This window comes from Panthera uncia, chromosome E1 (genome assembly GCF_023721935.1).
Source record: "Panthera uncia isolate 11264 chromosome E1, Puncia_PCG_1.0, whole genome shotgun sequence".
Classification (NCBI taxonomy): Eukaryota; Metazoa; Chordata; class Mammalia; order Carnivora; family Felidae; genus Panthera; species Panthera uncia.
In genome coordinates this window covers 40,908,312-40,932,329 of record NC_064814.1, presented here as the reverse complement: position 1 = coordinate 40,932,329, position 24,018 = coordinate 40,908,312, and the positions used below count along the sequence as shown (strand labels likewise).

Genomic DNA, 24,018 nt, shown 5'->3' with positions numbered 1-24,018 from the left:
TATGCAGAGAATATAGAGAGGCCATTGAGAGGTCCGAGGCAGCCAGTGACAAGATCAGATCTGCCCCCAGTAAGAAACAGAGAAGGGAAGAAGAGGGGCAGTGGGAGAGAGGAGGTCCAGAGGCCTCTACGGGGACCCAGAGCTTGGCACAGAATTTTGCACATGGTGGAGTCTCAATAAATGTTGGTTGAAGTGGAAGGTAACTATTAACCACATATTTGATTGACCAGAACACCCTATTTCCTGGCCAAAATGAGTAACGGTTTTCCTTAATTAACGGTGCCCCGCTTAACTTTATCAAGCTTTCTCTTCAGAACAGCATCGATCCAATGACTCCCTTCTACCTTTTCTCATTCTCCACTGTCCTGTGTTTCTCTCTTCTTTTCTCGCCTACCTTTTCCTCTACACCTCTCCGTCCCTCCTCTTCCCAAATAATCCTATTCAATAAAGTTCATTATATCTTCCACTCTCCATTTCTTCTTCCTCTCTTTTTTTTTAATGTTTATTTATTTTTGAGAAAAAGAGACAGAGTGCAAGCAGGGGAGGGGAAGAGAGAGAGAGGGAGACACAGAATCTGAAGCTGGGGTAGAGCTGTCAGCACAGAGCCCGATGGGGGGGTTTCGAACCCATGAACCGCGAGATCATGACCTGAGCCAAAGTCGGATGCTTAAACGACTGAACCACCCAGGCATTCCCCCCTCCCCCGCGCCCAGTCTCTATTTCTATTAAATGTGGCCTTAACTCTTATCTGTGGCCCTCTTATTCACATGCAGATTCATATTCAGAGATGACAAACATCTGATCATCAATGTGGTCTCACGTGTGGCCACTGTAAATATATTACCCCAGAACACACCAAGAGATATTGAATGATATGTAGCAGTCAGCAAGTTTAGATTTAGGAAGCGGCAGAAAGTAATACAAGATGGATAGAGGTCCAGGAAGGCGAAAGCCTGGGCTGTAAATTACTTTCCTAGTGTATGTTGTAAATAGTCACAATTGTTCTCTTTTCTCTCTTGTGTTCCTTTTTATAAAAACAATCTTGAAATCCTGGCTCATCCTCTTCTTTAACCCAGCAACTAAAGAAAAAAGACATGAGGTGTCTGAGATTTCACACAACCTTTTATACCCAATATTTTTATTGTCTTAAAAACAAACCTTCAGTCGTCGGTGGGGGTTATGTTTTACACCAGCCTGGGGTGGAGAAGATGTATTCATTGGGCTTTCCGTTTTCACCCTGGGGTCCCCTTTTGGCACATTCACCAGTCACCCCATGCCCCTCACCCTGTGCTCTGGCAGGATTTGAGACATGCAAATTGCAAACTGGTAAATAGCAACTTTGCATATTTTGAATAGAAGGGAACAACACGGTACCACTCATTCCGTTCACAGGGAAATCTGAGATAATGGGAGTGAGAGCAAGGGCAGACCGAGGGTCCTAAGTGTTTTCTTCAAAGTGTTTATTATGCTTATTAAATCTATTGTACAGTGATGAATTAATTTGAATTATTTACATGGTCAACCTTTGAGACAATAACCTGATTTAACCAGACGATGCAAATGTATCATTTCTCTTTGAAATCTAAAAACAGGTTCAAACTGGAAGAAGCATCAGGACTTGTATCTTTTCCTACAAATATTGGTTACAAACCTGTAGTTGTCAGGTTAAATGACATAATGTCAGGAATCAAGAGAATGTGGGGATGTATTTCTTGAGAAAGTCGATAAACTCCCCTGTGAGAACATGTCCCCTGGACAGCCAACACTTGGGTGACAAATTTCTCAAGGAAGTCTTTCAATTCCATTTATCTGTAAAATATCCTGCACTGTCTGACGTGAGGGTGTTCATCTGCTAACATGTCAACGTAAAGGAAAGCGACATAGTAAGAATAGTTGGGATTTCATTAGATTATGGGCCTGGTGTCATTTTAGTGAGTTTGGACTTTAGTTATTTTACTACTGACTCTGTGAAGAATCTAACGTTGCTGTCAAGTCTGAAGTATTATAATCCAATTTTTTTTTTTTAAAAAACGAGGTTTTCCATTATGACTTGGACAAACATTGGGGAAAAAAATCGGAAATCATTGTTCAAGCCTATCTTACTTCGGATTATGTTTTTTTTTTTTTCTTGTCGTTTGGATGTTTATAAGGCATTTTTGTGAACTGTAAAATCGTGATTCTGAAGGTGGTGTCTTTTGGAGGTAAAGTGAACAGCTTGTATCTTAAATATTTTATGAGATCTAGGTATTAGAACAATGTTTCAGCTGCAGGAACACAGCGATCTAGGAACAAAAGAGAGATGGGGCCAAAGAACGGACTGTGAAATTTCTTCAAAATATTAAGTGATACTGAGGCTGAAAACAGGAATGGATGGTGATACAGCAGATTGTTCCTAATAAGGGCTTTAAAAGCCTAATGATTTATTGATTGGGTCTTCACTTATGATGCGCCCCTGACTCTGCGTAACTCTGAGGGCGGATTTATGAGGGTGTACAATCATCTTTCAGCTATATTGGGTCCAAGGCTAAATATTGAAAATGAATGGAAGGATGGAGGCAATTGTCTGAATATTTCAGGGGAGGAACACCCACACGATTTGTGTGTTAGGTGAAGGCCAGTGTATTAGGTGAAGAGGAAAAACAAACGGGAGAGAGGAAACACTCGAAAGGGAGTTAGCAAAAAACAAGAGAGAAAAAGCCTAACGTCAAAAACCAAACCAAAAAAACCCAAAAAACAAAAAAAACCCCACTACTCCTGTGAAGAAATATCCCCTGCTTCTCTTCTTCTAAAAGGAGAAAAACAGATTCTCAGATGCCACCCGGGAGCAATATTTTCCTCTCAAAAAAGAAGAAAGAAGAAGAAGAAGAAGAAAAAAAAGTTGTCCTGTTAAATCAGCTACACACGGAGTCAGTCTGTGTAAGGAAATCAGCCTTTTCATTACAAATGGGTTTAAAAAGCCCTAGAGAAGGGAGACGTGTACAGAAGCAATATCATCCGCTAACAACCCAACTCTCTTTCAGACAGCTTAGAGATCAGCAGCATCATTGAACAGGGGGTTTGTCTTAAGATAAAGACTCATCTTTCTTTCTTTCAGGATATAACACTTGTATTTAAATCAATTCAGAGAAGCACTTTAGCTTTAAACATTAGCGAGCAGGGAGAGCCTATTTAATAAAACAGCATTATTTCATTTTCAAAGAATGATACCGGCAGTAGCTGAGTTTAAATTCTGTATTCTTTTCCTCAATTATAATTACAGATGGGTCTGAAAGGAAGCATGCCTATTACTGTCATATTTATTCTTTTGACAGGTGTTATGGGACTGTAATTTGATGAAATGACTCAAAACGCAGATTCCCTTACAAATACAATGCCCGTCATCAACACGAGGGGTTTAGGGAAAGTCCTCCAGCAAGCCTCCTCGCAAATCTTGAACACCCCTAATGTTTTAGCAGTGATCCATGTTCAGGAATATGGGGGAGAGCCTGCCTTCGGGGCTTATATCCGAGGCAGCAACAGCCAGAAGGAAGAGTGGGTGTTCAAGGCTGTTAGCGAGGCAGCTTTTTTTTTTTCCACTGGGCGGGGTCGGATCAGGGAAGGGGCACCCAGCGGGTCTTGCCTGTAGGGTTTCCTCACGAACAGACCCCAGCCCCTCCTGCCGGCCGGCAGAGGGCGCTCCGCGAACAGCCGACGGGCGGGGGCGGGGCCGCGCCGGGCTCGGGGCGCAGGCGCACTTGGGGCGGCCGCGTCCGCCGCGTCCGGGGTTGACGTTGCCCAGTGGAGGCGGGTGAGCCGAGCGGCGCCGGCGGAGGGCGGGAGACGAGACGCAGGCGGGCGGGCGCGCGCGCGCGCGCGGGCCGGAGCCGCCCGGCGCGGCGGGGCGGGCTGGGGATGGGAGGCCTCGGGCGTCCTCGGCTTTGCGCGGCCTGTGGCCGACCCGCGGGGACCTGCGCGGTCCCCTTTCGCTCCGCGTCGTCGGTCGTGGCCGCGGAGGGCCGGGTGTCCTGGCGCGCGGCTCGCGGAGGCGCCGGGCCCGTCGAAGGCCTGGCGGGCGGCTCGGAGGAGGGGAGAAGGCCCCAGGACTCGGGGAGGGTCGTGGGGCCACAGGGAGCCCAGGGGACTCCGGGCGCCTGTGCGAAACGCTCACCCTCTGGCACACACGTCCGCGCTCAGCCTCGGCTGGGCTATTTTTCGTAAAGGTTTTATTTCTCATCTCTACACCCAACGTGGGGGTCGAACTGACAGCCCCGAGATCAGGAGTGGCATGGTCCACTGACAGAGCCAGCCAGGCGCCCATTTTTCAAAGAGGGGGGCGAGGGGGGGGAGGGCTTCGCAGTCCGTCTGCCCCCATCAAGCTCCCCGGGAGCTTTGCTTGCCTGCAATAACCTTCAGGTTTTGATGGATGCTTCTGCATAACACATCAAGTCACGCGGAGGCCAAAACCCCTTGGTCCTCAGGACTATTTTTGTTTTTGTTTTGTTTTTACATAGCATACAACTCGTTTAAAGTGCACAATTGAATGTCTTTTAGCATATTCAAGAGCTGTGCATCCATGCCATAATCAATTTCAGAACATATTCATTGTCCCCAAAAGAAACCTCTCCTTTAGCTGTCACTTTCAATCTCCCATTTCCCCCAGCCCTAGGCAACCCCTCATAGACTAGCCGTCTCTGTGGATTTGCACGTTCTGCACACTTTGTGTAAGTGGGCTCGTATATTTGGTCTTCGGTGGTTGGCTTCTTTCACAGAGTGATGTTTTCTAGGTTTGCCCATATTGTAGCTTGTATCAGTTCATTTCTTTTTTTACTACAAAATAACATTCCGTTGTATGAATATTTTATTTATCCATTCGTCAGTTGATAGAATTAATCTTAAAAATTTTTTTTAATGTTTATTTATTTTTGAGACAGAGACAGAGCGAGCATGAACAGGGGAGGGCCAGAGAGAGAGGGAGACAGAGAATCTGAAGCAGGCTCCAGGCTCCGAGCTGTCAGCACAGAGCCCGATGCGGGGCTTGAACTCACAGACCGTGAGATCATGACGTGAGCCGAAGTTGGAGGCTCAACTGACTGAGCCACCCAGTCACCCCAACCTTAGAATTAATCTTAACTCTTCCCCTCCTACCAGGCCTTTCTGGATCTGACCCAGCCTTCCTGGACAGCATTCTGTTTGCTCCTGCTCTCCCTCTTGCCTCAGTCCCTGGGCTCTTTTGGGCCTGGCAGTGCCTTTCTCCCTCAGACCTTCATTCAAACTGCTGTCTGCCTTCACCACCCCATTGCCAACTCCTACTCCTCCTTGAGACCTCAGATTTAATGTCCTTGTCTCAAGAAACTTTTGACCCTTGACTGGGTGAGAGATCCCATGAGCCCATCTTTCAGGGACCTGAATTCCACCTCGTAGTAATTAGTTATAATTGAAGAATTAGTTTTCATTTGACGTTAATGTGTAAGTTCCATGGGTTCAGGGTCTTCTGTTTGTTTCTGGAACCCCAGTACCTAGCACCTTGCTGGTGCTCAGTGACTATTTCAGTACTTGCCCACGCGTGCTTACTATATATCGGGCACTTTACTATACTAGGGACACGGTCATGAACAAAATAAATGGACGCCCTGCTTTCTGGAGTTTACATTCCAGTGGGGGGATACAATGAAATATATGTCAGGTGGTAAAGAGTGCCGTGAAGAAGGATAGCCGGGACTGCACAGTGGTCAGGGAAGTCTTAAGTGAGACCTGGATTCATTTGCGGGGGAGCAACATAAATGCTGGGAGTGGTTGGGTAAGGGAAGGCCGGAGGGAGGGAGAGCATGAGAGGAGAAGGATAAATCCAGAGCCTTCGGCTCAGCCATCCTCCGAGATGAGCCCTGTATGTGGGTAGGAGCTTGTTAGGAGGGTGGAGACCTGGGTACGAAGCCCAGCTGTGCTCTCATCTAGTTCTGTGTGAGCCTGAGCCTCAGTGTTCCTCCTCTGTAAAATGGGAGCAACTGAGTTGTAGATTCAGTAGCCCGTATGGAGTGCCCTGACCTGGCAGATGGATAATCGCTTCCTTCTCTCGCCCTCAAACCACGGTGATGCGTTGTGGCCTGCGTGGGGGAGGCCACGGCCACAGGGCAGCCTAACATCACAATGACTCCCTGCAGGTTGCTGCTTGCTCTGCTCCGACACCGGCATGTTTGCCTTTTGTCTGATTTTTCCAGTTTGCTTTGGCCGGGATAGCTCAGCCGGTCCACTTTCAACTGCTAAAGGCTCAGGGGGGGTTGAGATCAAAAAATAGGATGTTCAGGGTGGTTCGCTGGCCTTTGAGACAGCAGGTGTGGGAGAATGAGCTGAGGATCCAGAGCCAGGGATTCAGGGCCTGAGTTTGAGACCTGGCTCTGCCACCTGCTGGCTCTGTGATTTCAGGACAGCCCCTGTCCTGGCTTTAGTTTCCTCCCTGGTAAACGGAGATCAATCAACACCCGTGTTTTGAGCTTCTGTTATGTCGTGGGCACCGTTAACTGTGGAGGGATGACTCCTGTAATACAGTCTGTGTCCTCCAGGAGCTTACAGTCAGCAAGGAACAAATAGGCAGCTAGAGTAGGAAAGGGTATGATGTTCAAGCACCTGATAATATGTGGCACTACCGTGCTGGGCACTGACGTCAGCTCAAGTGATCTTTACAACCCCCTCCTCCCCACGAGGTACACGTCTTGTTCTTCAGTTTACAGAGGAGGCCGCAGAATATAGAGAAGTCAAACAAGTTGTGCAGGATCACGCAGCTCGTGAATGACAGAGGTAGGCTCCTAAATCAGGGTTGTTTGTCATCAAAACCCTCTCTTCCATCACACCGAGATAAGTGTGAGACCTTATTAGAGGAGTATGGGCAGCATGGGGTGTGAGCCTTGAGGGGTGACATGAGAGCTGAATCTGTAAGGGTAAAGAGGAATTCTTGAGGCAGGTGAAGGGGGAAGAGAGGTGTTGACGAGCACAGCACATTTCAGAGATGCTATTACCAATAGTTACTAAGCGCGTTGTATGTGCCGGGGACTGTGCCAGGTGGTTTAGGAGTTATTTAATCCTTACAACGATTCCGTGTAGGAAATACTGCCAGTTGCCCCATTGGCAGATGTGCCACTGCCTCCAGGGTGGAAGCTGAGAAACTTGCCCAGGTCCCACAACTGGCAAGTGATGGAGCCGGGATTTGCACGCAGACTGCCTGATCCCAAAGCCCGTGAACTTCGCCCCGCAGTTCAGCGTGTGGCTAGAACGCAGGGAGTGTGGGAAGGACAGCAGGAGATGAGCTTGATGAGAGAAGTTGGAACCAGATGTCGGAAGGTCGTGGGTAAAGAACACTCTGCAGAGGTTTCGGAGCAAGGGAACGACATGGTGTGTGTGTGTGTGTGTGTGTGTGTGTGTGTGTGTGTGTGTTTAGGAAGTATCCTTCGGTTGGACTGGAGAGAGAGATTTGAATAGTCTGAGCAAGGCATTGTTCCAAAGCTGAGAGCCAAGGTACTGCCCAGGTGCAGGACCTTGAAGGAGTGGGGGAGGCACTGAGGACCAGGAGGGTGAGGGGAACAGAGGGTGGGTCTTGAGAGCCTCGACCACGTCGGAAAGGGACTAGAGGAGCAAGGACTGCTGCCCCGTTTCTAGCTCGGGAGAATGCGCGTGTGCAAGGCAAAGCCCCTGTGGTGGGGGAGCAGAACCACTCTGCTTCTGTAATTGCGACTTTCCCCATCCAGAGAAATAATTGCATATTTAAACAATGGCCTGTGCAGGCTTAATTTAGCCTTGTATCAGTGCCCAATAGGGCATAATTTCTGGTCATTTTCTGTAGTTCCATTCTTTTCTTTTTTTAAATATATGACTTTCCCCCACTTATTTTTAGGTGCCCTTTGTCAGGGCACAGGGTAGCGAAACCGACAGTGGGGTTAAATGAGGCCATAGGCCTGTTTCTCAGCCTCTGTACCAATGATACCACTTGGCTCCCAGGAAATTCCCTTTGTGGCTTTATTTTTCACTCTTTTCCTTTATTCTGTTATATTCTCCTTTGGGTTTCCTAAGAGCTTTTTTAGCATTTCCTTAGTTGCCCCTTTTCTTTGTCTGTGTAATTGACATCAGCCTTGTGACTTTTTTTTTTTTTCATCTTTGTGCCGCAGGAAGCTATAGATGGTGTCCTTGGGTTTCAGAAAAGCACAGAGCAAAGTTATATGAAGAAGGTTGAAAAAATAAGTAGTGAGTAATAGCACGGTCAAGTGCTTTCATGAATGCAGACCTAGTCCTGAATGAGCCCCAGGAGGGTTCTCTGTGGGGTCCTTAGCCCTGACCTGGGCAGCGTTTTGTGGATGGCTCAGATATGGACATAGCTGGTGTTAGAAGCATGAAGGGGCATGGGCTTTGGAATCAAACAGACATAGGTTTGATTCCTGACCTTACCATCTAATTAATAGCTGTGTGGTCTCTGGCAAGTTGCTTAACCTCTCAGAGCCCCAGTTTCATCATCTATAAAATGGGGCTAATGATATGTACCCCGTAAGATCACACATGTAAAGCTCCCAACACCTACCTCACACATATTGATCACTCCCTGAATGGTAGGTAGTAAGACATGTCATCAGCTGTGCAGAGAGCTTGAGGTAGGACAACTAGGTACCATGTCGGGCTGTTCATCTCTGGTCCCAGGCCCGAGTCCAGAGCCACACACATGCTGGATGCTCTGAATGACACTGTATGGGTGACTGACACAGCTCACTGGGGCTAAAGTCTCTCTCTGTGTCCCCCATTTGTGCCTGGTATGTGTGATTGTTTCTGTGCCTTTATTGTGCCGAATTGAGTTGAGTTGGATAACAGACAGGATCATGTACCCCAGAGATTGTGGTAGATGACGACTCTGGACTGAACTAATAGAATACAAGGTGGGAATTTAAAAACAGTTCATGGAAAAAAGGTTCCTCTGAGCTGAATGCCAGGGGCATATGGGGGCCTGAGCAGAGAATGCAGTCAGCAGCATGCCTTGAACTCCCAAGTAAAGGAGGTGACATTGCCACCTGAGCCCCAGGTGGTCAGAACAGAGCTGGCCAGAACACAGGGAAACCGCAGCTTTTCCACCGGACAGTATATCTAAGAGCGAGATCAGTAATGAGGGTGTGTGTGTGTCCAGAGGAGGCTGAGTGGGAAGGGGAAGCATTGGGAGAGGCTAGAACCTTCAGGGTGGGTATCTTGGAAAAGAATGGCTACAGGGCTGGGGTAATTGGCTGAACAGTGACAGACTGGACTTGGGGGCCAGTTAGGGAGACTTGAACCCCAAAGGGCAGAGCTCAGACCAATGACTAGAAGTTTACAGAGCAGATTTTAGCTCAGACCCAAAGGGACTTCGTGACAACTCTGGCAGAATGGAAATGGGGAGCTTGGACTTGGGAGGTCATGAGCTCCCTGCCACGAGGGAGCGTAAGGGAGAAAAGCTGGATGACTCCCTGCCAGGGATGTGGAGAAGAGATTTTTTTTACCCTGGATGGGAAAAGGTTGCCTTCAGAGCTCTGGTTTTGAAAGACTCCCTACTTTGGATGATTTTTCTGCTCGTTCAGTTAACACCTTTTACCGAGCACCTCCCATCAGTCAAGCCATGCCACCTTAGGTATTTTTATAACCCTTAATTCATTGAAGGCTACAGGATGAATAACCAGAACTCGGTTCTGATTTGGGAAAAAGCTAAATACATTTCACCTGCTCTTCAGTTTGATTTCAAAGAGAAAAAAAGATGGTTTTTTTTTTTTTTCTCTCTCTCTCTCTCTCTGATGTCGGCAGAGGTAACTAAAATCAATGAAATCCATAAGCCTCTGCCAGTCTCAGTTTGCACGACCAGCTTCCTTCAGCAGGCCATTTTTATCTTGGGTAGAAGCCTCGAACGGCATCATAACATATTGTTTTCCCTTCTGCTTTCCCAGGGGCGGAGAAGGGCCGGGGAAGAGGGCCTCCTGTTTAGTGACAGCATGTGTGCTGTCTTACTTAATCCTCACGTCAGTCTTGCCATGATCTGGGGCCCGTGTTTTCACTGTTCCACCTCAGTCTTCAGGGTGCGGGAAAGTTGACTGAAGGTTGTCGCGGGGGAGGGAGGATTCGACCTGACACCCTTCTGTTGCGTGACCACTGCGTGCCAGGCACTCTGTAACAAAGCCCCTCCAGGAAGAGAGTAGAGGGCATGGGAAATTTGGTTGCAGATGGGATAGAGATTGGCAGTTGACTGGGGAAAGCCTTGAACACCCCCCCCCCCAACACCACCACCCTACACACGCATACTGATGAGCTTAGACTTTGTTCTGTGGGTGCCATTAGAGGATATTAAGCAAGACATTCATAGATGAGATTTTTGTTGTTAGTTGCTCCGTTCTGGCTGAGTATAGGGAGGGAATGAAGAAGAGACATGTCAGAAGGGTGTTGGGTTAATCCAGGAGGGAGGCTCCAAGAGCCTAGAAGAGCCAAGGGAAAGGAAGGGCCCCTTTCCTTTAAGAACTCAGGGAGGTTAGGGGTACCTGTGTGGCTCAGTTGGTTAAGCGTCTGGCTTCAGCTCAGGTTATGATCTCATGGTTGTGGGTTCGAGCCCCGCGTCGGGCTCTATGCTGACAGCTCCGAGCCTGGGGCCTGCTTTGGATTCTGTGTTTCCCTCTCACTCTGCCCCTCCCCTGCTCATGCTCTGAATTTCTCTCTCAGAAAATAAACATTAACAACAAAACAGAACCTCTTCAGGGAGGTTGGAGCACTGGAGTTAGGGGCAGAGTCCACATCTCGGCCCCACCATTTCCTAGGTGTATATTCACGATCAGCCTCAGTTTCCACATCTGCACAATGGGATGATAATGTTTTTTCTCAGAGGGTTGTTGTAAAAATGTCTAGCACCACGCTTAGCACATTGGTCAGCTCTCAGGCAAGGATGAATTTCTTGGGGGAAAGGATTTGAGGATATTCTTACCTGGTGGCCTCTCCAGACTGAATGAGGCAGGAGGCAGAAGCTGCCTGCAAGTGAGTTGGAGGGAAGCTGAGGGGACCGGAAAGGCTTGGCACAGATGGGTGGGGAAGGGGGGGGGTGTTGCTGCTGGAGGTGATGGGTAGGAGTACCGGGGGCCTGGAGATGCCGAGGTTGCTCAGTCAGCAAGCATTGGTGGGGGGGTGTGCTTGGTACCATGCCGGCACAAGAGTTTGTGCCGGGCGAGTTTGATCTGGTTGGGGAGGGTGGGGAGACAAACACTCGGAGCCCCGGGCGATACCTGGTGACCTGAGCCGCCACAACAGGCTGTGGGCAAACAGATAAGGGAGCAGAGAGTCTGTGTGGGCATGAGAGGGGATTGGAAGACCTAACCCAAAAGAAATTTCCTGGAAGAGTGTTAGGGACTCACACAATCAAGGGAGAAGGCTGGAGAACTGGGCAGGCATCTCGACGTTCCTGGAAGGCCAGGAGGCAGGAGCCACAAGGACAGTTCAGAACAGGAAGCGGCTGATCAGGGCACACCATTGCTGGGATGCATGAACTCATTTTCAGGCTCTGTCTAACCCTGTTCAAGAACCCATCTCCAGAGGTGGGGAGCACTCAGTTGGCCTCGCCTGGGTCTAATGCTCTCCTTGTGGCCAGGAGAGATGTAGCCATGGACAACAGTCTCAGCAGACCAGACTCAATGGGAGGAAGTCATCCCCTAAAAGGAAATTGGTGGGGCAGGTGGGGGGGAAGGGAGGGAAGCTGAGCTTAGGAAGAGTAACACCCACGTGGACCCTGGAGCCAGACCTCCCCGGGTGGAAATCCTGGCTTCTGCACTCATAGCTGTGTGTGACCTTGGACAAATTTCTTAACCTTCTTTTTGCCTCTGTTTCTGTATCTGTAAAAGGAGAGCATAATGGTCCCTTCTTGTAGGATTGTTGTGAAAATTAAGTGAATTTGCGTGCATGGTTTAGAATAGTCTCTATCACGTGATGCATGTTCAGTAAGGCTGTCGTAGGAATAACTGTATGTGCTTCTTATTATTATTTGTTGTCAGCACTAAAGGAACTACGGGGGTGTGTCAAGGTGCCTGGCAGGTGGAAGAGTGATGGGGGATGAACCTGGGCGGGTAAGAAGGCTTCCGGAATTGGTGTCAGCCTAACAAGTTTAAGACTTTATCCCCTAGGTAAGGGGAAAGCTGTGGAAGAGTTTTTCTAAAATAACTTTTTGTTTCAAAGAATTTCAAAATACAGAGAAGTCGAAACAAGAGCGCACCGTCCACCCTTACCGCTGCCACCTGAACGCAATCTTAACGTTTTGCCACATTTGCTTTTCCTTTCTCACCCTACCTTTTCTCGTTTTGTGTTGTCTTCTGGGGAACCGTGTGAAAGTAAGTTGCAGACATGATGACACGTGTCTGGATGCTTCCTTCCACTTGCTGAGAATGAGGACGTTCTCCCACACAACACATTGTCGTCGTACCTACGAAAATGAATAACCGATAATCAGAATCATGGCGCGTCCAGCTGTGGGAAGATTTTAAGTTGAGCGTTAGACAAGGCACTGTGGCCGCCATGTGGAGGGTGGCTGAAAGGGGGCCGAGGGCTGGTAAATACCCTTCCGGTTATCCAAGTAGCAGATGATGAAGACTGAACTAGAGTGAGGTGGGGTGATGAGGGCTGTTTGAGGTACCCACAGGTCTCCCATTGAACATGGTAGCAAGGATGCTGGGTCAATGAAGGCTTCCGCGGGGAGGTGCCAAACCTTAGAGCTGAGTGTTGAAGGATCCGGAGACCCGCAGGGAGCAGATGGTACGCAAGAGTAGGAGAATTCATTCAACACGTGAATATGGAACATCTACTGTCATGGTTATGTTTATGTGTCAAGTTGACCGGGCCATGGGGTGCCCAGTTGGTTAGCCAAACATTATTCTGGGTGTGTTTGTGAGGGTGTTTTTGGATGAGATTAACGTTTAAATCACCAGACTGAGTAAAGCAGATTGCCCTCCCTAATGTGGGTAGGCCTCATCGGAGCACTTGAATAGAACAATAGTCCAGAATAGAACAATAGACTGACCCTCCCCTGAGTGAGAGAGGATTCTCCTGGCTGATGGCCGTCAGCCTGGGACAATAATCACGTGAGCCAATTCCTTATAAATAATATACATATATGAATATATCTGTATATATTCTCTCTCTATATTCTATTGGTTCTGTGTCTCTGGGGAACCCCAGTGCACCTACTAAATGCCAAGCATTCTGTCACGGTGCAAAGACTGTAACACGTGAACACGACATAGGCTGTCGTGGAATGTGCCACCCAGAGCTCAATTTGCCTAGACGCTGCAGTGAGTGATAGGAAATGTGATGAAGGGGTGGGCAGGGGCCAGATCAAAAGGGGCCTTGGAGGCCATGGGAAGGAGTATGGATTTTGTTCCATAGGCCAGTGCTTTCCAAACTTCAGTAGCACTTTCATGATTTTTTTTTTTAAGTTTATTTGTTGTGAGAGAAAGAGAGGGGCAGAGAGAGAGGGAGAGGGAATCCCAAGCAGGCTTCTCGCTCACAGCATGGAGCCCAGTGTTGGAGTTCCATCTCCCAAATAGAGAGGTCATGACCTGAGCTGAAATCAAGAGCCGGATGCTTAATAGACTGAGCCACCCAGCCACCCCCACTTTCATGATTTTTGCCATATCCACATTGCAACTGCCTTCTGACTTGCTTGATAACTTTAAAATAGTGTTGCGGGGTGTCTGGGTGGCTCAGTTGGTTAAACATCTGACTCTTGATTTCAGCTCAGGTCATGACCTCACGGTTCGTGAGTTTGAGTTGCATGTCGGGCTCCGCACTGACAGTGCGGGGCCTGCTTCGGATCCTCTGTCTCTCTTTCTCTCTCTCAAAATAAATCAGCTTGCATGATTTCTCTCTCAAAAATAAATGAACATTAAAAAAAAAAAAAGCTAAAAAGTAAAAATTAACGAATAAAATCAGTTTTGTGCCCGTTCCTTTTTTAAACTGTCTTAAGCCACAAAACCAATGACATTATGGTATTTTTTGGTCATTACACATGAAAACAAATATAAAATCATCACAATAAAAAGGTATCGGTCCACATGCTGCTGAAAATAATTTCACATTTGCCATACATTTTGGGAAAGTTGTCATGAGCGGCAGGGGCAGGGGTGGATATCAGATCAAGGGTTTTCGGGCCGGAGCATGCCATGTTGAGAGTCATGTTTTGGGAAGATTCACTGGCTGTCAAGTGGTGAATAGATTGGAAGATAGGGAGGCCTGCTGGGAATTCTGGCAGTTGCCCACGGGAGCTCTGATAACAGTCTGAAGCATGGATTATGCAGTGGGAACAGAGGAGGGAGCAGATTGGAGGGGGCATTCAGAGGTGGATTTGGATAAGACTTAGAGACCGTGGCATGGGATTGAGGCAGGAAGACGAGGCTAGGTTGGCTCAGTGCTGGTTTTGGGTTGGTTGCCTGGGAAGACCGAGGTACCGTCACAGAGGCAGGGAGCCTAGGAGAGGCCGAGGTCAAGAGCAAAGAGCAGGATGTGCCAAGCAGCTGTTTGGGGCCCCAGGGTTTGACTAGAGTTTTAGCGGCGATGCTCTGGAGTTCATTGCCCCTTAATAGCCAACCCACGCTTTAAATTAAATTAAAACATTTTTAGTTGAACTCTTCTGAGTGGACCCACACATGCATTCTCTGCTACTTATTACTGAGAATGACTAAGTATTATAATTGAGCTGAAAATAATCTCCCGCCCATACTTGCTGGGTTGGTTTCTAAGTATTGCTGGGGTTTTTAACTACTGAAACAAAGTTGTGCTCTTTCCAAATGTTAATCTGGAAGACTGCAGATGGTAACCATCTGTTCCACGACTAGCATTTTACAATATTTGATTAGCACTTTATATAGTTTGGGGAAGCCTGCCAGTGGAGTCTGCCCATCAGGTGGGCACTTTGGCGTTATGTCCTCCGTGGTGGCCCTCGAAGGTCTTTGCCCCCACTGTGTGGGGTTCCCCTGTTTTTTGGAGACTTTTATGTGCAACTAGTCAGACTGGCGGGTTGATATTCATGGCAGGAGGATCTTAGGGGCCTTGCACCGTTCGCACTCTTCCTTAGAGCTGGAACCATCAGAGCTCATCAGGGGAGCAGGATTTGGGAGGGTGGGATCTGTCCATCAGTTAGGGCTCTGGGTGCCAGGTAACAAAACAATAAACCCAAGCTGCTTTGGTAAAGGGGATCAGTTGGCTCGGACCCTTTTTTTTTTCTTTTTAAGTTCATTTATTTAGAGAGAGAGAGAGTGAGTGGGGAGGGGGAGAGAGAGGGAGACCGAGAATCCCACACAGGCTCCGCACTGCCAGCGCGGAGCCCGATGCGGGGCTCCAACTCCCAAACCGTGAGATCATGGCCTGAGCCGAAGTCTGACGCTTAACCCGCTGAACGACTCAGGTGCCCCAGCTCAGATCCTTGAAAAGTCTAGAGGTGGGACTGCCTTCAGGTGGATGGTCTTAGGGTTCAAATGAATTCTTCAGACTTGGCATTTCCGCTCAGCCTGCTGCCGTGTGGCTTCAAGAGGAGGCAAGAGCGAATGCTTCCCGCAGCAAGTCTGGAGGGAAAAAAAGGAGGCCTTTCCACTCACCCCTGCAGAGGTGGTAAGATTCACTCTGACTGGGCCAGCTTCCATCATGTGCCCACATGTGGATGCAGGGCTCTGATTGGTCGGGCCTGGAGTGGAGCCCTGTCCAGGCCTGGGTGCAGAGGCCTGGGGAGGGGTGGATGGCCAGTCACACATCGGGGCCGCTGGCAAAAGGGAGGAAGGGTGGGTGCAGACAAGCACCTGTCCATCCCGGTGTCATGGCAGAAGCCCAGAGGAGGAGCAGGGGGCATTGGCAAACTTAGCTGTGGAGACAGGTGGTTATTGTTGCCAGGAAGATAATATGCTGGAAGTGGAATGAAGGAGCCTCTGAAACTAGCTACTTAATGAATTCCCTTTCTTAGTTTAAGAACCTGTGATAGATTTAGTATTCTGGTTCTCTCTCTTTTTTTTTTTTTTTTTTGAAGGGGAGGGAGTTGTCTCTCTTCTTTCCATGTTACTTTGAAACTAAGGGCAGTCACTTAATCTTGGTCTTTCAGCTCCTTCGTTTGGAACATAGTGAGCTTCCCTCTCGGAGAGGGGAGATCTGTACAGAGGAGATAACAGTTTCCATTCAGTCCAGTTCGACAAGCAGGGCACGAAGCCCCGGGGCCTGGGCTAGGCTGCACAGGCTTGGCAGCAGATGAATCCTCAGCCGTGTGGACAGCACTGTAACAGCTCTAGAGCAGGGCACTGCAGCCTCTCAGGCCGGGACAGTCAGGAAGGGCTTCCCAGAGGAAGGGACACTGAGCTGGACCTAGAAGGATGGACACGAGTTCCTCGCATGGAGGAGGAGGGGAGGGGAGCTTGACGCGAAAGTGACGGCAGGTGCAAAGGCACCAAGAGGGTGCCGATTTGGGGGAGCTGGGAGAAGTTCCATGGGGCTGACTGCGAGATGAGCCCAGGACCCTGGTTCCAGAGCACATTCGGGCATCAGGGTGGAGGAGACTGGAGAGTGACCGGCTGAAGGCAGGGACACCTTCAGGGTGAGGTGCTGTGGTAGAGGTCGAGGCAGGAGCCTAGCAGGTCTGGGCAAGCTCCCGGGTGACGTCGATGCTACTGGTCCAGGACCACACTTTGAGTGGCGAGGCTCAGACCTCTGGACGTTCTCCCCTCTGTTGCCTGTAGTCAGCTCGTTTCTCAGTCTTGCAGTGCGGGGTCTTCCTGCTTGTCACCACTACCCTGCCCGTCCGTGGCACCTCATCCCCCACCAGCGGAAGTTGGCTTCCAGAAAGAAGGCACCAGGATGAGGCTGTGCATCTCCCCTCTGGTCCCTGCAGGCCTGCTCCGGGCTGAGACTTCTGCAGGACGGAAGGCCCAGCCTGAGCTTGGGGTCTGGACTCTGTGGAGCATGGCACGAAGGCGACCTGGCCTCCACGTTGTATCAAACCCGCTTCACAGAGCCGTGGAACGTGGGGGGTCAGGGCCAAGTACCGGCTTGATGCCTTAGAAGCGATGCTTTCTGTGTTTTCCAGGGACCGAGGGTCTGGAAGATGACCCCACTCCCAGGGGCAGAGCTGGTCCAGAGGCCACTGCAGCTCTACAGATACCTGCTGCGCTGTTGCCGACAGCTGCCCACCAAGGGCATCCAGGAGCATTACAGACATGCGGTCAGGCAGGTGGGAGCAGTATGTACTGGGCTTGGGATGGGGGGGTTCCCATGATAGGGGACCCATCTCAGGGCTGGGGGTAGGGAGCAGGGTGCAGGGATAGTCTCTCGGGTGGCAGTGAGGGGGAGGGGCGGCAGTCTGGTAAGAGCCACCAAAAACCACAGCCCAGCCCCTCTGTCTGATTTTCGCTCAAAAAACAGAAGATGTATCATCCAGCGCCTCAGCTCTGTACCAGGGCTCAAATAAGGCAGCTCAAATGGATACTTAAAATAAAATATGGGACACGACATCATGTTGACGGGCATTCCTACCAATAATGCACAGCCTGACTTTACTCAGGAGAAAACGTCAGGCGAATCCATAACGGACGGGCCATTTCGCACACAACTGGCCTCTGCTCATCCAACCAATGTGTCAGTGTCATGAAACACAAGGAGAGCTGTGCTTTCAAGGGGACGAAAGAGACACGACCGCTCAATGTAATGAGTGGATTGGATTCTGGACCAGAAAAAACAAAAACAAAAACAAAAAACACAATGATTCAAAAGGACGTTATCGGAGAAATTCGTGAGATTGGAATTTGGGCTATTGATGAGAGAGTAGTATAATATCAATGTTGAATTTTTTGGATTTGACTCCCACGGTTATATAAGAGAGAATCTCCTTGTTGAAACACACTGAAGTGTTTAGGGGCTCGGGGCATGATGTCTGCAACTTTTAAATGCTCCCCCCCCCCCATCCCGCCTCAAATGGAGCACAAACCCATAAAAAAAGAGCATGATAAAGCAAATGTGGGGAGATGTTCACAATTGGTGATTCTGGTAGGGAATTCATTTGTATTCTTGCAGCTTTTCTGTGGGTTAGAAATGATTTCTAAATAAAAAGTTCAGAACTAAACTGAATGCAAATAGCATGTGGAAAGCATAGAAAAAATAGAGGTAGCAACAGACAGGCTGTGGAAACATGGAGGAGGGCGCAGCTGTCTGTCTGAGGGCGCCACGGAGGACTTCCCAGGGGCGAGCGTTTGAGATGCTCCTAAAGACCAATCGGAGGATGTGTGGGGTCGAGGGTGACCGGGCAGAGAGGGTACCAGTTCTTTGTAGAGGGCCCTGAGTGCCACACCAATGAACTTGAGCCTCCCGTTCCGTCTCAAGGGTGAACACGTGGCCGGGAGCAAACAGCAGCCCTGCATTGCTCTGCATCGGGCCTGGCTGGATCTTCCAGTCACCCTCACCGCTGCCCTTCCCTCTGCTTGGCCTTGCAGCACGGGCCAGGGGAAGCCTGGCTATTGTGGAGCCTGGTGAAAGCGGCTTCCTGGGAGGAGCAAAGGAAACCGAGGGATGGAAGTTTCCCTTGGGCCCGTGCTGCCTGATAACCTTTGGGCCCAGCTTAATTGGGGGTAACTTGGGGGCCAGTCTTCCATTTTGTAATTGCCCTGCTGGCCGGAGGACAGGCTGTGTAGCTGAATAGACCAGGATTTAAATGCTGGCGCCATTGCATGGTGGCAAGTTGGGGTGTCTGAGCCTCTGTTTCCTCATCTCTGGGTGGGATCGTCATAATGGTCTACGGAGGGGTAAGAGCGATATGAGTGGAAAGGGGCCGCAGCGGGTCTGGCCTGTGACTGGTGCTCTGAAGATGCTGGTCCTGTGAATTTTGCCTCGTCATCTTTTTTTATGCTTCAACTTCCAGAGTTTCCGGGTTCATTCAGATGAAGACAGTCCTGAGAGAATCCAGCAGATTATTAAAAGAGCCATCGAAGATGCTGACTGGATCATGAACAAAGTAAGTGCCCGGCTCCCGGCTCTACCTGCCCAGCCTGCACGTTGATAGCTGTAATCTCTGTGACCACCAGGGGTCGCCCCTGCCCCACGGTTGAACCCCTCCCCGCTGGCCGCTCCCCTCCTCCAGAAGCCCAGAGGTGATGACAGGTGCCTTGCTGGTTGCATCTGTTTTCTGCAAGGAGTGGGGTGTTCTCAATCCCTAAAGGCAGACAGTGCTGAATAAGCTGCGATGGTGGGGCAGGAAGAAGGAAGAGAAAGGTCTTTGTGATGCCTCAGACGCGAAAGCTTTCTTGGGGAACTGAGTTCCCTGTGTCCGGGGTGCTCACACTGAGGCAGGGCCATTGAGGAAACATCCAAGTGTCGATTGTGGTAGAGGGAGGGAAGGAGTCAGAAATACAGACTAACTTGCTGGTCCTTACACATTGGTGTTAGAACAACCCCCCCTTCCTTCTAAATCACAGTCTCGAGATCCAGGGTCCAGGATTCTGTTTGGAAACTCAGTGATTGGACTAGATGGCTTCTGAGGGTCCTTCTCTAGCTGAGATTAAAAAAAAATTTTTTTAATGTTTATTTATTTTTGAGAGAGACACAGAGACAGAGAGTGAGTCGGGGAGAAGCAGAGAGAGAGAGGGAGGTAAAGAATCTGAAGCAGGCTCCAGGCTCTGAGCTGTCAGCACAGAGCCCGACACGGGGTTTGAACCCCCGAACCGCGAGATCATGACCTGAGCCAAAGTTGGGCGCTTAATTGACTGAGCCATCCAGGTGCCCCCCGCCTGGTATTTTTTTTTTTTTTAATATTTATTTATTTTTGCGAGAGAGCATGAACTGGAGCAGAAAGAGAGGGGAACAGAGGATCTGAAGCGGGCTCTGCGCCGACAGCAGTGAGCCTGATGTGGGGCTCGAACTCACCAACCGTGAGATCATGACCTGAGCCGAAGTCAGATGCTAAACCGACTGAGATTTTCTTTTCTTTGAACAAGACTCCGCTTAAAGATTAGGATGGACCTGCCACACGCTCACTTCTAATGTTCCAGTGTCTTTCTTATGCGCCCCCCCCCCCAACCGCTGCCAGCTTCTTCTTCCATTAGAGAGGAAAGGCGGTCCAGGTGCTGACTAGGGATTTCACCGTCTGGTGCCTGCGGTGCCCCCTCCTCCGAGAAGCCCCTGCGGGAGGCGGCTGAGGCCCAGATGGGTCTCGGGATTTCCCGGGTTCTCCCTCACCCACTTCTAATGATCTCTCTGTCTCACAGTATAAAAAACAAAACTGAGACTCTGGGGCCTGAAGAACGAAGCTGTCCTAAAGACACTGAAGTTGAGAGACCGTCTCCTGGAACTAATCAGCGGCGGCAGTTCTGAAACATCCATTGGCCTTGCTGGCTGAGAGCAGGGAATGCGGGGCGGCAGAAGCTGACGTTTGCTCAGATGGCTCCTTCTGCCACATCCTGTGTCCCCAGCATCCTCGATGTTTGCCTTTCCCGCCGGTTACAATGTGAGATTTGGGGAGAATGTGCTTCGTCGCTTTGCTTTGAACGTGGTTCATTTTTTCTGGATGTTGTCCTTCGAGACTCAGAGGGGGCGTCCCCTCCGATGGCAGACATGCAGAGGACAGGGCGTGGGTCTTAGAATCAGTCGGGTCTGGGTTCGAATCTCAGTTCTGCGGCTTGTCAAGGGCGTTGCCCTTGAGCTCAGACTCCTCCTCTGTCAGGATGAAATACAATGAGGCTGAAGCACCGACTACAGGACCTGGTGCATGGTGGCGCCACTAAATGTCCCCCTGAGGAGGCCATCCTGCGCCGCCCCTTCCTCCGCTCCCACGGTGCTCACACATCTCTCTGGCACACTACTCGACAGGCCTTAGTTGTTTGCGGGCTTGTCCTGCCCTGCTTGTTGTCCCTGAACCCTCATGGGCCCACCGGGCCTAGCCGTCTGCCAAGCGGCTACTCCTCCTGGCCCTGTCCTTCCTTGAAGTCCTGGTCCTTGTCCTCACGGAGTTTCTAGTGTCCCTGAAGTGGTGACACGCAGGCTGCACAGAACAAGGAAGAATGGCAAGGCAGCGACGGGAGACACCGAAGCGTGCAGGCTCCTGTGAACCTGTGACCTGCCCCAATGGCCCTGCTTTGCCACCGTCTCGGAAGGAAGAAGGGAGGCAGGGAGGACGGGAGGGAGGTGGGGAGCAAGCATTCCTGTGGGTTATGGCGAGCCTGAAATCCGTGGAGAGACAGGCTGTTCCCAGTTGGAACACATGGAACACATCCCAGTTCCACAGACGTTGCTCTTGGGAAACATACTTGGCCTAGTTCAGCCTTGGTTTCCCCATCTCCAGTGGAGGAACGCCCACGCCTACCTGCCAGGGCTGCAGTATGGAGTCCTGAGCTCTGACATGAGCCAGGTGCTTCACACGGAAGCTGGCTCGGGGAGCTGGCTGCCTGCCGTGGCTCGTTACCAGTTAGGGAGCCTTGCTTCGCAGATGGGGAGATGGAAGCACGGACAGGTTGAGCCCCCTTTCCAGGTCACCTGGCGGCTAGGCCAGGTGTGTTGAATCTACGAAACACCACAGGTTTGGGAGGGAGAGGGGAGCAGCAGAGGGAGGGAAGGCGGCCAGGAAGGACTGAGAGGCCAGGCCAGAGCAGAGAAGCCACGTTGGGACCTGAGTATCGCCCAAGGACTCTCAGCAGAGGGACGAGCTAGCATGTTTGTGACCCTGCTTCGTTTTACGTCTTCAAGTGACTCGGATACGTCAGTATGCGCTTGACTGAGCAGCAAATAAGGAAGTAAATATATCCGTTTTTGAAAGCTCTGGTGTCTTGAATGTTATGTTCATTCATTCCCTAAATGCATGCTGTCCCTACCGTGTGCTGTCATACTAAGTATCGAGGACTTAGAGTCAGGCCTATAGAAAGCTGCCCAGGAGGGGATCGTTCTTCAGAGGGGATGACCAGACGCTGGTCCCACTGCCAGACAACAGGTGATGAGAGCAGGGTGAGGAAAGCCGAGGAGTTTCAGGCCAGTGCCACACCCGAGCCGGCCTCCTCCGCCTGTGGTTCAGCCCTCTGAAATCAGGGGGCCCGTCCTTGGTCAGCAGGGGTGTGTCTTGATCACAGGAGTGAGGTTGGTTGTATCCCAGGCCTTTCGCCCGCAGGAGCTGTGTGAGTGAAGTCTGGCCAGGGTTTGGGAGAGGATGAGTGTCCTTTGCCCTTGACTGGCTCCATGGCGGTGGTCCCGTGGCTTTCAGTTCACTAGTTGGTGCTTGATCCAGTTGTGCCGACTCCCCCAGGTGGCAGACAGTGGGTGCCTAGCTGGCCAGGGGCTGGCCTGTCAAGGGGATGGGTCAGCTAACAAGGGGTTGGCCGCTTTCCACCCGCTGAGCAGGTCAACTGACGACACACACCCAGGAAGTGCAGGTAGAGGAAGCAAGATACAGGATGGGATGAACGTGGCAGGGCAGGGAGGCAGCGCAAAGTTGGGAGTGGGGGCACGGTGGGCTGCCTGGGAGAGCCTCTTGTCCTCACTAGCCTTCCCGTCTTCTGCCCTCAGACTTCCACCCCTGTGATCCCTGCGCGGATGCTGTGTTTGGGTAGGCCTGAAATTACCCAGGGCCCCGGCTCTTAAACGCACACAGCCAAGGGTTTACAGGGCAGCCGCCAAGCAGAAGGAAGAAGGACATGAAGGCTTGTCCCAGAGGCGCAGGTAGTGTGAGCTCCAGAGCCAGACAGATCAGAGTTAGGTCCCAGCTGTGTCACTCCATAGTGCTGGGACCGGGAACGGCCCCTCACTGTTGTCTGCACGTTCCTCACCTGCGGCGGCCACACATCCCAGAGGTGGTCAGTTAGGATGGTGCGCGCAGGTGGGCGGCCGGTCCTGTGGCCTCCTTCTCCCATCTTCGGTTCACCCAGTCACGACCCTCCTCTGAGGTGGGTCTGCATGTCGCCCTGTGCCCACTGTACAAGCTCAGCGCCAGCGGGAGGGCGCCTGGTACCTGCTGTCTGCCCTTGGGCTGATGCCTGTTTGCACTTAACGCGGCTTGACCGGAGTGCATTTGTATTGTGAAGTTCCGAGGTCTCCGTGAGCAACACAAGGCTGCTGCTGTTAAAGGACATCGGTTCTCCTGGAGGGACGGTCACATCTGGACGCTGATGCCTGGGGCAGCTTTGCCACCAGCAGTTCCTCCTTCGTACCAAGCCTACCCTGCCCTGTCTGGTTTTATCCCCCCCCGCCCCCCCCCCCCCCCCGGCCGTGCCTACCCCCATCTTAACCGAGCACCTGCTTTGTGCACAGCCCTGTGCTAGGCAGGAAGGCACGGTCCAAGGTCTGGACAGATAGGGGTCACCAGGAGGTTGAGTAAATGCGGCTTCTAGAATGTTCTCACAATGCAGATTCTTTTATTCCCTCTCTCATTATTTCCTTGTATGTGTATTTTTCCCTGGAGGTTTCCATGCTTCCCCTGTCTCTGGATGAAAACTGGCCTAGGCCTCAAAATTTAGGGGCCAGTCTTAGGTTAAACCCGAAGTTGCGGTTACTGTTCAATCATAAAACAGTGCCATTTCATTGATTGAAAGATGCAGTTGAAGGTAAAAATAAAATTTCAGAACTTGAATTAAAGTTGAGGCTTCTCTCCTCTTCCAGTTGGGATCTACTACAGATGGGAACCCCGCTGTCAGAGAAGAGGGATGTAGGTGGGTGGTCTTTGCTTACTGGCGGGGGTGGGGGGGGGGGGGTCAGGGGGTGAGGGGGTAGGGGCATTCCAGGCTGAGGCAGTTTAAGCAAAGGCACAAAACAGAACCCCATGCTCAGGAGCTCCCATGCTGTGTCATGTGGTTGAGACATCATGGACCAAAGAGATAGTTCTGTCATCACCTCTTCATGGAATTCTCTCTCCTACCAGAGGGTAAAGCCCTTGAGGGCAGGGAGCACACACCAGCCACCAGCCCGTGGTGGAATCCTCCCGGCCAGCTGTATGCCTGCTGCCCAGGTGGTAAGTTACGCATATTTGTTCAATGAACGAATGATAATACTGGGCAAATGGAGGTCTCTTATGCTTAGATTTTT

The 24,018-nt window shown here is 50.6% G+C and overlaps 1 protein-coding gene across 1 annotated transcript; it reads left to right on the top strand.

The window, feature by feature from the left end:
* Positions 1 to 3,638: 3,638 nt before the first annotated feature.
* On the top strand, positions 3,639 to 21,765 carry LYRM9 (LYR motif containing 9). The gene is made up of 4 exons (XM_049637922.1): positions 3,639 to 3,787; positions 17,057 to 17,200; positions 18,881 to 18,973; positions 20,223 to 21,765. Exons 2-4 carry the CDS (start codon positions 17,075 to 17,077, stop codon positions 20,238 to 20,240), a joined length of 237 nt encoding a protein of 78 aa, XP_049493879.1. The 5' UTR covers positions 3,639 to 3,787; positions 17,057 to 17,074; the 3' UTR covers positions 20,241 to 21,765.
* The last annotated feature ends 2,253 nt before the right edge of the window (positions 21,766 to 24,018 follow it).